The sequence below is a fragment of the Eptatretus burgeri genome, chromosome 3 (genome assembly GCF_056783735.1).
Source record: "Eptatretus burgeri isolate ZD-2024b chromosome 3, Ebu_testis_v1, whole genome shotgun sequence".
NCBI classification, from domain to species: Eukaryota; Metazoa; Chordata; class Myxini; order Myxiniformes; family Myxinidae; genus Eptatretus; species Eptatretus burgeri.
This window is the reverse complement of record NC_140963.1, coordinates 116,660,083-116,676,542: the sequence shown is the minus strand read 5'-3', so window position 1 is coordinate 116,676,542 and position 16,460 is coordinate 116,660,083. Positions and strand designations below refer to the sequence as shown.

General features: G+C 46.0%; 1 protein-coding gene across 5 annotated transcripts in view; it reads left to right on the top strand.

Annotated features, from left to right (window-relative positions):
* Nucleotides 1-315: 315 nt before the first annotated feature.
* The window catches only part of LOC147030796 (uncharacterized), a 37,819-nt gene continuing 21,674 nt past the window's right edge, over nucleotides 316-16,460 (top strand). For 2 of the 5 annotated variants that reach the window (XM_085875213.1, XM_085875217.1), the window contains exons 1-3: nucleotides 316-384; nucleotides 5,075-5,266; nucleotides 9,127-9,402. In XM_085875213.1, coding sequence (XP_085731339.1) covers nucleotides 5,132-5,266; nucleotides 9,127-9,402 — 411 coding nt within the window. In that variant the 5' untranslated portion in view covers nucleotides 316-384; nucleotides 5,075-5,131. Of the gene's footprint in view, nucleotides 385-677; nucleotides 944-5,074; nucleotides 5,267-9,126; nucleotides 9,403-16,460 lie in introns of those variants that run through there. The other 3 variants (XM_085875214.1, XM_085875216.1, XM_085875215.1) reach the window with 3 other exon arrangements.

Genomic DNA, 16,460 nt, shown 5'->3' with positions numbered 1-16,460 from the left:
ACATACATTTATCAAATTACTCGTATTGACTAGATTTGGTTTTTTTTTCTTCAGTTTTACAGTTGTAAAATTTACCACAGTACATACGGTGGTGTATTAGTACGTTCGGTTGTTTACAATTAAAAGGGGAATTTATTTTATTTTCCATTGACGAAAAGTCCAGAGTAAATTTTATGAATAATGATGTTTGGGTTTATTGATGTTAAATCACAACAATATATCCGAGTGACATTTTCGTAACCAGAAATACGGGTTCGGAAAACAAAACTTGGGCATGGCAAGTGACGTCACGTCCTGTTACGTCACATCGCGTTACGTCATGTCCTGTTACGTTACGTTACGTCACGTCACGTTACGGTTTGATTGCCTCATGTTAAAGCACAGGTACGCTTCGTTTGTCGATATCGTCTTCTGAATTTTGAATAAGGCAACGTTAACCAACTTTATATTAATTTTTTTTTTAATTTTGATTACGAATACCGTTTGTTTGAGTGTTATGATTCTTTCTGAAATAGTAATACATTCAAGTATGTTTGGAAGTTTTGAGCACACGTGTGTATACGACGGTAATTATGGAACACCATCAGTCCACATATTTTAAAATGGCTTTCCTCATTTGTTCCACAGTACAATAGGTCAATGCGTAATATGATTAATATTGTGAATATAATTATTCTGTCGCGTGGGACAATGAGTGGTGTCCATCGGGGGGGCCTCAGGATCAGGAGGCCCAGGCATACCTCTTGGGCCTTGGCCATGATAGTTGAGAAAATGTGATCTCTACAAATATATTTCGTACCCCATGAATCCATAACAATTAATATTGTTATTTCTGCTCATCGGCAGGTTACATCCGAACCTCAACCAATTGCATTGCCAATCGGTGAACTAATTACCAACGCAGCCCATTGAAGCCATTCCTCATATGATTGACCATAAAAGGGTACAAACAGAACCCTAAAGAACCTGAAATCAAATTTTTATAAAACGACATAATATTGTTTTATAACAAAGGTATTGAGAAGATGCTTCAACTGAGGGAGGTATTGTTACGAATTTGGAAGCCTACTGCGCACAACAGCCAGGTCCTCTAGATCAGTTATATCGGTAAGTATGTGTTTCGAGGGAGGGTCCCGTCCTATGTTTAATGGGTGATTAAATGTTCGTGCGCTGTGGAGTTATTTTGATAGTCAGGGTTTTCTTTTACATTTTCAACTAAAACAACACCTTCGCCTCGCTGTATCCTGACGCCATAACGCTTGCGGTGGGAGGAGTGCAATGGAGGACTTGGCGTCTCTCTCGACCAATCAGAGAGATGCGAGTGAGTTTGCCGACGTTCGGCCAATGGGAGCCAACGCAGGATATTATTACTCATCTTCCTGTTTGAGGGGCGGTCCGCCGTGACACCCGCCACGCCCCCCCCCCCCAGTCCAATCAGCGGACTTGGCGCCTCTTTTGGCCAATCACAGGGGCAATGAGCGGATTGCTTGCCAAAACCATCCAGTAAGGGGGGGGGTTACGAGAGGGAGTCCCCTCCCCTCTGGACGGAGAGTGAATAATTGATCGGCGCGATCCAACTCGGAGCAGTTGGGGTTTGCCTGCCGGATCGTTTTGGATCGCCTCGCCTGGCCTACTGGCGCTCGCTGCCCTGTCCTCCCTCGTGCTGGTTGGTGTCCATCCTTCATCTTCCGTCCCTGGCGCTCGCTGCCTTGTCCGCCCGCGTGCTGGTTGGCATCCGTCCTTCATCCTCCGTCCCTGGTACTTGGAGGGCATCGTTGTTGCGGGTTCGAGTCCCGCCGATCCAGAACGTCGAAGACCGCATGACGTGGACAGGTCCAAGATAGCTCTGGTCTCCAGCTCATCTTCCCTTGAGCTGGAAACCTTCAATAAAGACCGGCGGGTCCATTTCTTTTTTTGGTGTGCGTGTCTGTGTGCGGGCCTGTCTTGTCTAAGTACAATTGTTAAGTGCTTTCATTATACATTGGTTGCATTGCTTAGTCGGAGAACTCTGCCCTTACGTGCTCCCCTCGTTCCCCAATTATTGTTGTAAATAAATTCCTCTCTTGTTGATTGTCCCAGCTCGTCCTTGTCCTTTCTACCATTGGTTTGCAGCTCTGCCTCCGGGAATTATGAGGCCTCTTTGCTGCCGTAATCGTGCAATCGGTCCGGCAGGATTCTGGTACTCTCCGCTCGGAGTACAACTCGGATCCGGCTCGGTAACGGCCCGGATCGCGCAGATCCTGCCGAGGGTGAATTTCCCTGTTAGTTTAGACGATGTGGGTATTTAGGTATATTGAAATTGGCAATTAACCCTATCCCACGTGGTCGACCTATTGGCGATCTTCGGTCCAATAAGGGACCCGTGACCTTTCGGATTTATCTGAAAGGTACGACTTAAATTCCGGGTTTTCAGTGGAGCCGACTCTACTACTCCATCTCGCGGTCGTGCTCGCCACCGAGACCCGGCCCCACAACAGTATGGTGTCAGAAATATAGCAGCAAAGAACCACCAAGGGTTTTGCACTTTGTGAAAGGTGATAATGGGAAGGATCTACAACCTTTAAACGAGCAGGTTAAAAGATCTACAACTATGTCTCTGATTGGTTGTCATGTTGGACGGTAGTTTCGAACAGTTTCCTCACCCCAAACCCCTCACCTTCCATACAATCTGGAACTGATCCCCCTCTCCCCAGTGACTATTTTATCCATTTCAACATTTGAAGTCGCACCCACATGGCCGATGACAAGGAATTGACTAAACCAACCAAGATATGGCCAAAGGAGTAAAATGAAAACTTTTACATATTGACATGGATGCTTTGAAAGACAAATCTATGGAAGTCATGGGGAACAATATATTGTTGTGGCTGACGAAATTCACAAACCACCATTCAGGTCCCGTAGGTGAGATATCTCTGTAAGTATATGTGTAGTTAGCCCAAACCCGTTGTTTAGAGGGAATAAATGTCATTCATTCGGGCTGCGACCCTTTTAGATAGCCGTTTTTCTTTTACTATCTTTATTTTGGACCAACCGCCATTACTACCACCACAACCACCACCAACCGCATCTCGACAACCACAGCCACCTTCTCCAGAACCGCCTTCACAACATCCACCTTCTCCACAACCGCTTTCACACACCAACCACCAACCGCAACGCCGCTTCACAACAACAGCAACGCCAACAGCCACGACCTTTACCGTCACAACTCGCCCTCGCAACCATCGCATCACCGCCATTCCCGCGCCGCTTGTGGGCACCGATACTGGACTCGTACAGGGCGCGCACCGAGCAGCGGGTGCAAAAACACCAGCCTTTCCGAGAAATCAGATCAAGAATGATTCACGCCCACTTCTGTTCCGTCCTATCAGCGAGCGTGGGGCGATTTGGCCCCGCCTCCAGGCGCGTCGGAGTATAATCGCTATATGCAGATTCGCGGATCAAGAATGATTCACGCCCACTTTTCCTCCGTCCAATGGGGGAGCGTGGCTCCGCCCCCGAGCCGTTCCTGATCCAAAAATCTGCATATGATTTCTCCTGTCGGACTATAAAGCGCCGAGCGCAGGGCGAATTTGGGAGAGTTGAGAAGAGGAAAGAGTTGGAGAGTTGAGAAGAGGAAAGAGTTGGAGAGTTGAGAAGAGGAAAGAGTTGGAGAGTTGAGAAGAGGAAAGAGTTGGAGAGTTGTGGCGGCGGCGAAATCAGTCGAGAGAGTGTCTGTCGGGGTCCGGAGAGGCTGGAGAAGCCAAGAAGCTTTGTGGAGGTCTGCGCTCGTGTCGGAGTCGGGGAGCTGCGGAGAGGGGAGGCCGGGAACGCGGTCGAGGGCGCAGTGGAGTCGCTCGTCGCGGGACCCAAGCCAGCAAGATATCCTCTTTCCCCCGAGCATCAACAACCCCCCCTGTTTCCCCCCGCGCTGAGATAGTGTGAGAAGGGGGTCCCGTTCCCACCCCATTCCAGGCAGTGCCAGCGAGGCCCGCGGAGTCGGGGCGCCGCCGCCATTTTGCGGCTCATCACCAGACGGGTAGGCTCGACGCGGTCTCGGCCACAGGCCCGTCTGCCCCCTTATCGTTGAGGGTGGCCCCTTTTTCTTTTGCTTTGGAGTATATGTGTTGTCCGCGCCGTCTGTGAAGTAAAACTGTGTAAGTGTTGCCGTGTGCTCGTGTAGTCGGTAGTAGATCTGCATTGTGTCTCTTTTGTTGCATTTGCTTTTTGTGCAGAATTGTCGTGTTACTTTTACATTTGCTTTTGGTGCATAATTGTATATGTGTGCTTTCCGTTTGCCGCGGAATAAATGTGCTTTATGTTGAACTGTTTTTCCCGTTTCGCTTCGTCTCTTCTCTAATTGAATCTCCATCTTACTTCACGTAAAGGGTTGGTCGTGGGCTAAATACGCCCGATAATTAATCGGAACCGTCGAGGTTGACGATAACACCGCTCGGTTATCCCGATAGTACGGAACGGGTCGCTTAAAGTGGCCCGTGTCCGAAGTCGACCTGCGGCGAGGTGCGATCGCCCGGTCTACCCTCCGTGTAGGTACTTAGGGAGGTCGAATTTGGCGAACAACCCTATCCCACGCGGGGGGCCGATTGGCACGATCGTGGTGAGGCCGAAAGGCCCACCCGTGACTAGTTCCCGGCGTTAGTCCGAGAGGGTCACGACGGGATTGTCCGTCCGGTGGGTGACGTGCCGCGATTCGAGTTACGTGGCCGCCAGCACGCCGGCGGGTGCGAATCTGCAACAATATATTTTAAATAATGAAAAAGTTGATATCTTGAACAAATGGATATTATTACGACAACTTTAAAAAAAAATTTCTGTCAGGCTCACTTGGCTGTTCCTGGATGGGTTTGAGGGTTGTGGCAAAAAAGTAAATAACAGTCTTCAAAGCATCACATTAAATGCATAGCACACTGCCCAAGGAATGATATTGTTTCTCATTGTTTGAATACAAGTTATTATACTTTTAGCAGTTTGAAGTCCATAAGTCATGAAATAAATATTTAGGCAGGATACTTCGCTTTTCAACTTAAGCAACTTTTTCCTAACCTTCTGTTTTTCTCTCCACCTCTTCAAGCAGATGGACGTGCGCAACTAGAAATCTGATGAGCCTCGTACGACCCGGCATCATACGATGCTCAACAGGAATAAACTTAAGCAGTGCCAGTCCCGCAGAAAGAGGGACCAACGTTTTAGAAGAAACTCTTTCTATGACACATCAAAATGGAGCCAAGATGATACGAGTCTTGATGAGGAGAGAGACACCCAGGTCATTGTTTATGTAAAGAGAAACTAAAGTGAAACTTCAAAAGATCCAAATCTGGTGTTTGTAGATTTTTTTTCACCTGATTTCCTAAGAGAGAAAAAATGTACCCTTTCGCAGTAAATGTAACTTGGTGACTGATTCCAATCCTTTATGTGGAGGCAGCCATGTCTTGATATATATATATATATATATATATATATATATATATATATATATATATATATATATATATATATATATATATATATATATATATATATATATATATATATATATATAGCTTGGAAGGGGGGATCCATAGTTAGAATGTAGGAGGCCATAGTATAGACCGTGTGATTCATGTAGCGTAGATTTACTCTTGTAAACAGGGAAAATGTTAAGAGTAAGTTGTTTTGTTAAACATGCACTGAGGAGGCAGTGAGTGTGAACTTAAAGGTAGACAGAGTAAGGTTGTAAAATGTCTGACCTTCTGTATGGGAAGGCTTGGTGAGGAATTGGATGTTTCATTGCACATGTACTTGCGCGACATGCTTTCCACTGACCGATCGCGATTTGTCCTGGTGGTGTATGTAAGCCATGGCAGCGGGATGTGCTGTAATAATCAGACCCCACTATCACAAGAGGCAATAGACTTTTATTTTTATTGTGCCTGGGATGGTTCTGAGGATGAACCTCCCTCAAAAATGCATGGTCATACAATTGGACCACTTCTCAATAGGAGGAGGTCCCCATAAGACTCATTATGAATAACCATTCCTATCACACCATGAGGCCCATCGGGCTGCCGGGCAGTTTCATTTTGGTTAAGAAGTACAGTCCTGGACGGGTCACCACTCCGATGCAGGATACTCAAATGGCTTTTTCCTCAGTAAGCTGGTACTTATTTTGCCGATCTCGGAAGGATGACAGGCTGAGTCAACCCACCTGGTGTTATTTCAATGGTATAACAGGGGCTCAAACTCATGACTCTAAGATTTTAAGCTCGACACCTTAACTGTTAAGCCAACAGGCTTCACTTCTTACAAAAAGGTAAAAATAACCAAAAACATTTAAACACTTTGGAACATACACTTTGACCCCCACATCCAAAGTACACAGTCCAACAAGACTTCCATGAGCATACACATGCACATCCACCTGGAGGCTGAAGTGCATGGTCAATCAAACACACACACATCCTAACCTTGAAGGGTCAGAATGCATGGTCATGAAATTGGACCACTCCTCAAGAGGAGTAGGTCCCCGTGGCAGTGAGGAGCAAAAGCTCCTTCCCGGAGTGAACTAGTCAAACCTTACAAAGATTAACTCGAGATGAGACCCCATTATTGCAGTGGGTACCAGAAAGCAAGTGCCACAACAGCTATTGCTGCATGCTTCCTGACCAACATGAAATGCTTGCCACACATTAACCTGTCATTTAAAGAGAATGGATCATCATGTAACAGAAAGAAAAGATTGGTATAAAAACAGGAGGGGCCAGGGGGAGGACACAGAGGATGAACGAGATGGCTGCAGGAGTGGAAGGAAGAGTTGGAAACCTCTGAACGAGACAGGCTTCAGGAGTGTTAATGGGGATAGAAATGATCATTGTTTTTGTATGGGGAATGACTTGAGATGGTGGTGAACAGCTGCGTTGAAGCCTGGGAGGGAAGTATGAGATTGAAGAGAATGAGGAAGTTAGTTCCACAAAGGGAAAAAAAGAGGGATGAGTGCAGTGAATCTGAATTTTGGGAAAAATCACCAGAAGGTTGTTGCTGGTGGACTGCGCGTGCCCTTCAGAAACCTGGAAGGGGGAAAGGTAGAGGGTGCAACACCAAAAGGAGGCAGAAGATGACAGAGAGACCACCGACCTCTCTACAATGTGAAAGTGAGAGTCCCAGCGACTCGGCTTCATTGTGGGAGATTCCAATGATTTTGAAGGCTTTGGTTTTCATGGCATCAAGCTGTGCAAAGTGTGAGGCAGGGTGCCAGTCCAGAGGGGAGAGCAGTGCCCCATGAAGCTGCAGGTGAATGCCTTATAGGGAGATAAAGGTTCAGGTGTGCCAAGGAAAGACTGCAAGATAGAGTATGTCCAGTCGGTGACTGGGTTTGCAGGCTAAATTAGATATGTGGTTTGCTCAAGAATGATCATGGCTGATAGTGAGGCCCAAAAGGTTTGAACAACTGAAGTTCTTCAAGAGGATTGTTGAGGAAGTAGATATGAGGGTTTGCCAGACAGTCTTTTCTGAGAGACAGAGTGAGAGTGTGAGATTTTTCAGGATTGAAAGACATATTCTGAATGTTTGATCTGCTTGTGATTTTGTCAAGGTCTGCAGAGAGGGACGAGGCTGCTGGCTTTCTATCTGAAGGGTGATGGATGTTATGGCAGAAGGTGGAATCATCAGAAAAGAGATAGAGGATTTTCCAGAGTCAGAAAGATTGTTGAGAAAGATTAGGAATAGGACTGGGCCAAAAACACTGCTTTGGGGCACTCCAGCCTTGCCAATGAGAGGAGATAAAAAATATTTCATTGAGAGCCACACGTTGGCTACAAGAGTAAAGCAAGTCAGTAAGGCATGTGTAGAGTTGGCCTTGTATGCCATTGGCAGAGAGTTTGGAGAGCAATGTAGGATACTCGTAGGAGACTATTGAATGCTCGAGACGTGTCTCGAGAGATAGCCCTTATCTCATATCTGAGATTGAGGGCCTCCAACCTTTGTTGGGAGAACAAAAGCAGCATATCCAGTGTGGCATGACTAGGTCTGAATCCGAACTGATGATCTGAGATCAGACCGTTGGAGAAAAGGAAGGATTTGATGTCAACTGTGATGATGGATTCTATGACCTTGCTGATGATTGGAAGTCAGTGATAGGTCAAGCTAAGGGGATCAGTTTTTTCATCATGTTTGTGTAATGCAGTGATGCTGACTGATTTCCAAGCAGATGTAAGATGACCTCAGGAAAACGAAAGGGTGAACAGAGCAGGAAGACGACGCGCAACAGCAGCAGAGCAGGTTTTCGGACAAGTGCGCTGATGCCGTCCGGTCCAGTTGCAGAATCAGTCGAAGATTGCCACAAACCTCTCCACCTTTTTCGGTGGAAAAGACAGACTCCAAGAGTATTTTGGTGCGAGTGGGTAGGGTGGTTACAGAGACCGAGGGTTTGGGAACAAAAGATTTGGAAGCAAATACAGAATTGAGCCATTCGGTCTTTCACAGGCAGAGTCTGCTGTGGTGCCATTTGAAGGGATGGAGGGGGAGCATAATCCAGAGATGTATTTAACTTGGTGCCACCAGGTTCGAAAGTCGAGAAATTTTAAAGTGCAATCTTACTCCTTGCAGACTTTGTGGAGTGATCTGAGGTTGCCTTCTGTCGGATATGATTTCTAGGAAGAGAATGCAAGTGGTTATCAAGGCACCTGCCTCACTGCAAAATCAGTGTACCATAGGTTTGAGGAAGGGTGTGATAACCGAAGACATAGTGGGATGGATCTCTGCTTAAGAGAGATTAGGTGTCTGTGGCAGGGCGAGGGGGAAGCAGCCAAGAGGTAAGGCTGGGGGAAGCTGGGAGGGGCAGGGTGATGGGGAAGATGGGAGAGGGTGGGGTGAGGGGGAATATGGGAGTGGTTTATATTCAACTTAACTAATGTATGAGGAAACCTACCCACCCAAGGGAAAGGGATGATGTCTGAAAGTGCCGAGTTTCACTTCCTGGTCAGAGGAGAAACATTTTGACTTACCCTCTTTGAAAGTGTGACATTTTAGATGTGAGGTTTATCAGCACCAACTGCGTTAAAATGCAATTATTTAATGAATTATTCATTACCTGTTGAGAAAAGTGTGAATTTATGACAAATGATCCTAAGATATATTCTTGCATCGCAGGTTGCATCATCGTCTCAAATCAGACGTAGGCTGCCCCAGGGCCTTTTCTCTCTCAAAGCGATTCCCCATAAAATGATTGCGAATAAAGCAAGTATGAGTGACAAAGGTTGTCACATTACACCGGACAGATTGACACAGCTCCCAGGCATCTTCCGAAATGTAAAGAAATCAAAGATCGTTTCCAGGAGTCCGCTGTCATTGTTCAAGGATTGGAAAGCAGGTACAGCAGGGAAATCAAGTTGTGTGGCCAAGCAGAGCGCCAATGAGACCAAGAAGGTACAACATCACAGATTTCTGCATTTTCAATTGTTTGATTCAAGCCACATCGAATTTTATAGCGGTTGACATTATTGTGTGGTAATTGAACGAATGAGGCATCAAGCTGCAATTGATTGTGACATTGTCGTTTGGGCTTTTATGCAGTGTTCCATTGACAAAGCACATGGTCGAATGTAAGTGGTCCACTTACAGATATTTTAAAACACCAAATTTATATTTATAAAAGCTGTGGATTATGCTATCCGATAGTGTTATTGAATTTTCTATTTTACGTGCTATTTGACAAAATGAAAACACCGCGAAGCAAAAAATTCAACTCTGTGAATATCTGGTAATTTATTGGGAAGCTGCAATGTGTTGTCTCTTGTTCTGCTTCTTCTTTCTTATGCAGCACATGGCTGTGTTGAGCATAATTTACTGGGGATGCAACTGTGCCGCTGATGCAGGTTAAGGCAGGAATTTCTAATATGTTTTGACGTGCCAGTGATAACTCGCCCACTCTTTGTGAAGGACACCATGGGTTTTTCAATGTCCACCAATTAATTCTGGCAGACGGGATGCCCAGTTTAACGTCCATCCAAGGGACGGCACACACGATCCCTCGTCGGTGCCTGCGAAACACCAGGATGACGGTTTATAGCTGGATCAGGATTCAAACCCAGGCTGCACAGCTAAGAGGCGAATGCACATATATCGAGGTTATCCTGCTGGCCCTGTATTCTCTTTCAGCTTATGTTGTTTCGTATGCAGCCTGTGGCTGCTGGTTGCATCATTTTCTGGAAGCCTAGCTGTGCCGCTGATGCAGTACCCCTCTTCCCAGTAAGCTCATACTCATTTTGCTGACCTCGGAAGGAAGGCAGGCCAAGTCAACCCACCTGGTGTTATTTCAATGGTACACAGGGCACAGGGGGTTGTACTCAAGACCCTAAGATCTTAAACCAGCCACTTTAACCGTTAAGTCAACACCAGGATTTATTGGTCGATGATCGGCTGTGAAACATCTTATGCTCTCTGATGGGTTCTGATTTATGGGTCAATGATTGACTGTGAAGCATCATATCTGTCTATAATGGAGCAGATGCATATGTAGCTATATATGTTATACAGTTTCCTCCATAAGTATTGAAACAGTGAAGTCAAATTTGTTGTTATTGCAATATATTCAAGAAATTTGGATTGAGATAAAAAGATGAATATGAGGCAAGAGTACAGAGAATAAATTCTCGTATTCGGATTTGGATTAAGATCTTCACCAAAATCGGATCAATTCGTCATTATCACCACCCAACCTGTCCACCAAGTTTCGTCTGAATCCACCCACAACTTTTTGAGATATTGTGCTATATATCGGTTTGGCTTCATCTCTCAATGATGAAGAGTCACTTTAAAAATTCCAGTAGCCGGATCCTTCACCAAAATTGAATCAATTCTTCCTCATCACACACCCAAAATGTCCACCACGTTTCGTCCAAATCCGTCCACAACTTTTTGAGATATTGTGCTATATATCATTTTTGGTCAGAGCTCTAAATGGCGAACAATCACTTAAAAAATTATTGTAGCTGGATCCAGATCCAGATCTTGGCCCGAGCTCTAAATGGCAAAGAATCACTTTAAAAATTCTAGTAGCCGGATCCAGATCTAGATCTTCACTCATCAGTTCGTCCTTGTCACACACCAAATCTGTCCTCAGGTGAGTCGGATGAAAATTGATTATTTTTCAGATTGAAAAATAGATGATTTTAGAAGCTTGACCATGAGTTGACATTTGACCTTTTGACCTCAAAAATAGTTGCTTTCCTAATTCAGTGATGGACTATGCAAATTCTGCTCAAGTTTCTTGGATGTAAATTGATTATTCTTCAGTTGAAAATTGATGATTTTAGATGTTTACCTTTGAGTTGACCTTTGACTTTTTTACCTCAAAAATAGTTGGTTTCCAAATTCAGTGAGGCACTTCGCAATTGCTGCTTAAATTTCAGGTTAACCAGATGAAAATTGACGATTTTTCAGATTAAAATTGATGATTTTTAGAAGTTTGACCTTGAGTTGACCTTTGACCTCAAAATCAATCGGCTTCTCAGTTGAGACTACCCCTATAACTTGGTAAAGTTTCATGATGATCAGTTTGCAATTGTGACCTGTGGGCGATAGACAGACAGACAGAATAACAAAATCGACTGACCAACATACTTGGAAAAATCTTCGATTTTGCAAGTAACAAACAAACGGGTGAAAACATAACCTCCTTCCACCTTCGGTGGCGGAGGAAAAAAATTAACCGTTTTGATTTTAAAAGTTTCTTCAGCCGTTTCATTGGAGTGCTTATTTGAGTGGTTGAGCCACTCAGGGGAGTCCTCTTCAAGCTTCGATGGCAATACCGCAGCTCGGTTCTCCGCAGGAACATCTGTGGGGTTAGGAAGGCAAAATAAATGAGATAACTACAATGAGTAAAACATGTTTTCTGTTGTTACAAAACAATAAATCGCCACATCACAGCAGGATAGCCGAGTGGTACACATGCTCGCTCTAAGCTGTCTAACCCCTCCCTCCCCCTTCCCCTCCCCCTTTTTTTTCATTTTTTTGTTGTTGGTCATTTTTGAAAATAAAATTCCAAATGACATTCAAGACAATGTTAAGGTGAGAAAGTAAACAAAGTATATAAACATCTGTTCCGAAGTTTAAAATGTAACCTTCGCCTCAAAGAGCCAGTTCCAGAGCAATTCCCTCAAGGGTAACCCAAGTTATAATCTCTTTTAAAATGGGTGTGTGCTGTTTGAATGTGACTGGTGGTATTACTATTCTGTTTGAACGTGCTGTTTTAATGTACCCCATTTTGTTCAATCCTATACCAATACCAGTAGATGGAACCATACCCCCTGCTTACCCTCAAGTCCCCAAACCAAATGCGAGTCGAGTCAGACCCCCCCCCTCCCCCTCTTCCCTTCAAGTCCCACTTTCGTACATAACCGCAATGGAACTTGAAACAGGCCACAGTGCCTTGGTCACAACGGTTGCTTATTTGTGATACTATACTGCATATATGTGTGTATATATCACATGCAAATATAGGTAAGTGTGTGTGTGTGTGTGTGTGTGTGTGTGTGTGTGTGTGTGTGTGTGTGTGTGTGTGTGTGTGTGTGTGTGTGTGTGTGTGTGTGTGTGTGTGTGTGTGTGTGTGTGTGTGTGTGATTATTCCCCTCATGTCCTCTAACTTTTTTTTATTTTTTTTTATTTTACATGAGCGCATTATTTCACATTTTCACCTTATTTCACCTGCCAGATCTGCTTTCATTTGGATGTTATTTCATTTCATTATGAGCTTGGAGAGATGTTATCTTTTATGTAAAAGCAAATGAGACATTGTTTGTTTGTTTGTTTGTTTGTTTGTGATGCTGTTCCTCTGAGCTCCAAAGGTGAAATGCGACAAAGCTTTATAGGATCACATTTTTTTTATCACGATACACCTTACTAGGGTTTTTTAACAGTCCTTTTCTCACAATTCATCATATATACTGTATATAAAAGCAGTTCGTGCCTGTGGGTCATAAGCGCCACCCATTCTACAGGCCATGCCTTCCTCTCACTCTCACCAGCACCACAAGGATCGCCCTTTCGTCAGGCTCTGCCTTTCCCTCCAGCCGCCCAGAAATTGCTGCCATATTTTTTGTTCTGCATAGCTCTGAGGATTCATAGGCCTCTGATGTACATTTGAAGACTGAACAATGCGTCTTCTATCATTAAATAATGTTACCGTCTTGAAGAAACAAAGGTGCATTTTGATTACAACTCAAATAAGGTAATGCATATTTTGTTCCCAGCAATCGTGACAGCGGTCTAATATATACTGACCAATGAAGGTACCTTCTCATTTCTCACAATGCAGAGGAAAGAAAAATTTTTGGTTTTCGCCTGATTTCATCCCCCCCCTCCCAAAAAGGTGGTTCAAAACCCTGTGGATGAGGGAGGGGGAAGGGTGGAGTGTGGATCGAGGCGAAGGGTGGAGGGTGGGAGTCCAGAAGAATGGTGTGGGATTAAGAGAGTGGGTTGGGAGCCGGGGTGGTGAGGAGGTGGGAGGAGACAGAGGCAGGGGTGGGATGAGGAAGGGGAACGGGTGGGAGGAGGGAGGGAAATGGGTGGGAGGAGGGAGGGAAATGGGTGGGAGGAGGAAGGGGAACGGGTGGGAGGAAGAAGGGGAATGGGTGGGAGGAGGAGGAAAGGGGTGAGAGGAAGGATGGAGGAAGGGGAAGGGGTGGGAGGAGGAAGGGGAACGGGTGGGAGGAGGGAAGGGGTGGGAGGAAGAATGGAGGGAGGGGAAGGGGTGGGAGAGGAAGGGGAATGGTTGGAAGGAGGAAGGGGAATGGGTGGGAGGAGGGAGGGTAGGGGTGTGAGGAGGGAGGGGAAGGGGTGGGAGGAGGGAAGGGGTGGGAGGAAGAATGGAGGGAGGGGAAGGGGTGGGAGAGGAAGGGGAATGGTTGGGAGGAGGAAGGGGAATGGGTGGGAGGAGGGAGGGTAGGGGTGTGAGGAGGGAGGGTAGGGGTGTGAGGAGGGAGGGGAAGGGGTGGGAGGAGGGAGGGAAGGGGTGGGAGGAGGAACCCGGCGTTGCCCGGCAACGCTGGGTACCCCTGCTAGTCTATCATAAAGCAGGAGTGTCTGTCTGTCCAACCCCGAACTACTCCCTTAGTTTTGGGGCTAGCCCCACCAAACTTTCTGGGGATCCTTTTGGGGACCTAGCAAGTGTGATAAGGTGGGTCGGAGATTTTATAAATTTTTCAATGCAATTATGATTTTGAGTTTCCATCTATACGAAGCTGTTCTCTCTCCACATGTAAATCATTCATGGGTTCAGAATTCGCAGTTTTGCCATTTACCACATGTGGAAACATTCGTTGATTTGGTAAACTATCGTCATTGTTATCAGCTTCATCATCATCATTCAAGGTACATTGATTTTACACAGTATCACTCCCACAGTTTTGGGGCCAGCCCCACCAAATTTTCTGTGCACTTTTGGGGTCCCTGCACAGTGCACATATCCTCAAGTGGGTGTGAATTTTCATAAAAATTTTCAAAACATTTTGTTTTGAGATTTCGGGCTCCCACCCATGCATACCATGGGTATCTCGCTCATAACTTTTAAATTAATGAGCCACCACCTATCGCGGAGAAGGGGTGGGAGTCCGGGGGGAGGGGGTAGAGGAGGGATGAGAAGGTGGGAGTTTGGAGGGAGGGGAAGCTGTGGGATGAGGCAGGGGATGGGGTTGGAGAAGGGAGTGGAAGGGTTGGGAGGGGGTGGGGTTGTAGGAGTAGGAGGGAGGGGAATGGGTGGGGTGCGAGTGTGGAGGAAGGGGTGGGGTGGGAGAAGGCAGGGGAAGGGTTGGAATGAAGGATTGGGTGGGAGGAGAAGTGGTTGGGTGGGATTCTTAAGGGAGGGAGGGGGTGGGAGGGAGGAGGCAGGGGAAGGGGTCGGACGAGGGTGGGGAATAAGTGGGAGGAAAGACCCTGCATTGGAAACAATACCTGCTGTTGTGTTTTTTAATTTGTAAGCATTTTTAAATGAAACTGTAATCATGTACATGCATGTTCATAAAATTTCAAAATTTCCCCTTATGAATCACGAACTGCCGGGAACCTACCCCCTTTTTCCCCATTGAAACAATGCCCTGACATTCACGCCTTTGACATTTACAGCATTTTCCAGGAATGTCGGGGTCTTACTGTAAATATAAACCAAAACGAGGCCCTTCTGACCCGATAAATGCATCCTGGCATTATACGCCATGAGCGAATGCTTACCACTTCGCTTCCTGCCTGGATAGTTTTAACAGTGCACGCTTGACTTTATTTTATGTACCGAGAATTTAAGGTCACAAGCAAAGGATTGTGGAGTCGCCGACCATGGTTTCACCCTTGTTAGAGCTCATCAGGACGACACACCACATAATCGTTTACCTGTGACCGCGTGCAACCCAGTCAGTTTAATACTACATCCTAATACTACATGGATGCAGCTCTCTGAGAATAGCCAGAGAGATGTTGACTTGTGCAAGCATATGATCAGATGAACCAATTGGAGCAGAGGAAGAGCAGGAGACATTTGTGGGAAAGTTAGTCATCACCAAGTCCAGAAGGGAATATTTGTCATTAGGAGAAATCCGGGTTGGAAAGTTCACAGATTGAGTCATTCCCATCAGGTCAGGTATCGGAGCATGCACCAGAGCAGCTCGTCGCTGCGTCCACTTTCCACCGGTACTCTAGGGGCCTCCGTCTGGCCATCCCACAGGCAGATGCCTGGCCCATCCCCATCTCCTTGAGATGTTGATCAACCTGCTGCAACTTTGGTCGGCCCATTGGTCTCCTCCACTCACGGGGGTCCCTCGCTGAGAGAATCTGGGGAGCAGGTTCAGCATCAGGGAAACAGGCCACATGTCGATACAGCCGCAGCTGACGCTCACGGACTATGCAGGTAACCAATTTAATTTGAGTCTCTCTCAGCAACTACTCGTTGGACACAAAGTCCGACCAGCGACAGCCAATAATTCTGTGAAGAGACCTGGTACCAAAGGAATTAAGTCACTGTCTCAGATCCCTGGTCAGAGTCCAAGTCTCACATTCGTAGAGTAAGACTGGAAGTACCAAGGACCTGCATACTCGGACTTTTGTCCTGCACAGGTACCAGCAGTGCCACACCCCATGATCCAGTGAATGCATGACTCCCCAGGCCCGACCCAGATGTCTGTTGACCTCTGGCTCACAGCCAGCAGAGACATGAATATCACTGCCAAGCTAAATGAATCTCTCCATGACCTCAACATCCTCACCACTAACAGGTACAGACAAGATAGCAGCATCCAATATGTCATTGAAAGCCTGTATCTTAGTTTTGACCCAGGAAACACGTAATCCCAGCGGCTCTGACTCCTCATTCAGCACCTCGAGGGCCCCCAAAAGGATATATATGAGGCGCCGCGAGGAGGAGTGATGTAAGGGACACATCGGCCATTTTTGAGTTAATGCCATTTCGCACTATTTCAACCCTTACCCTATCATCCGAG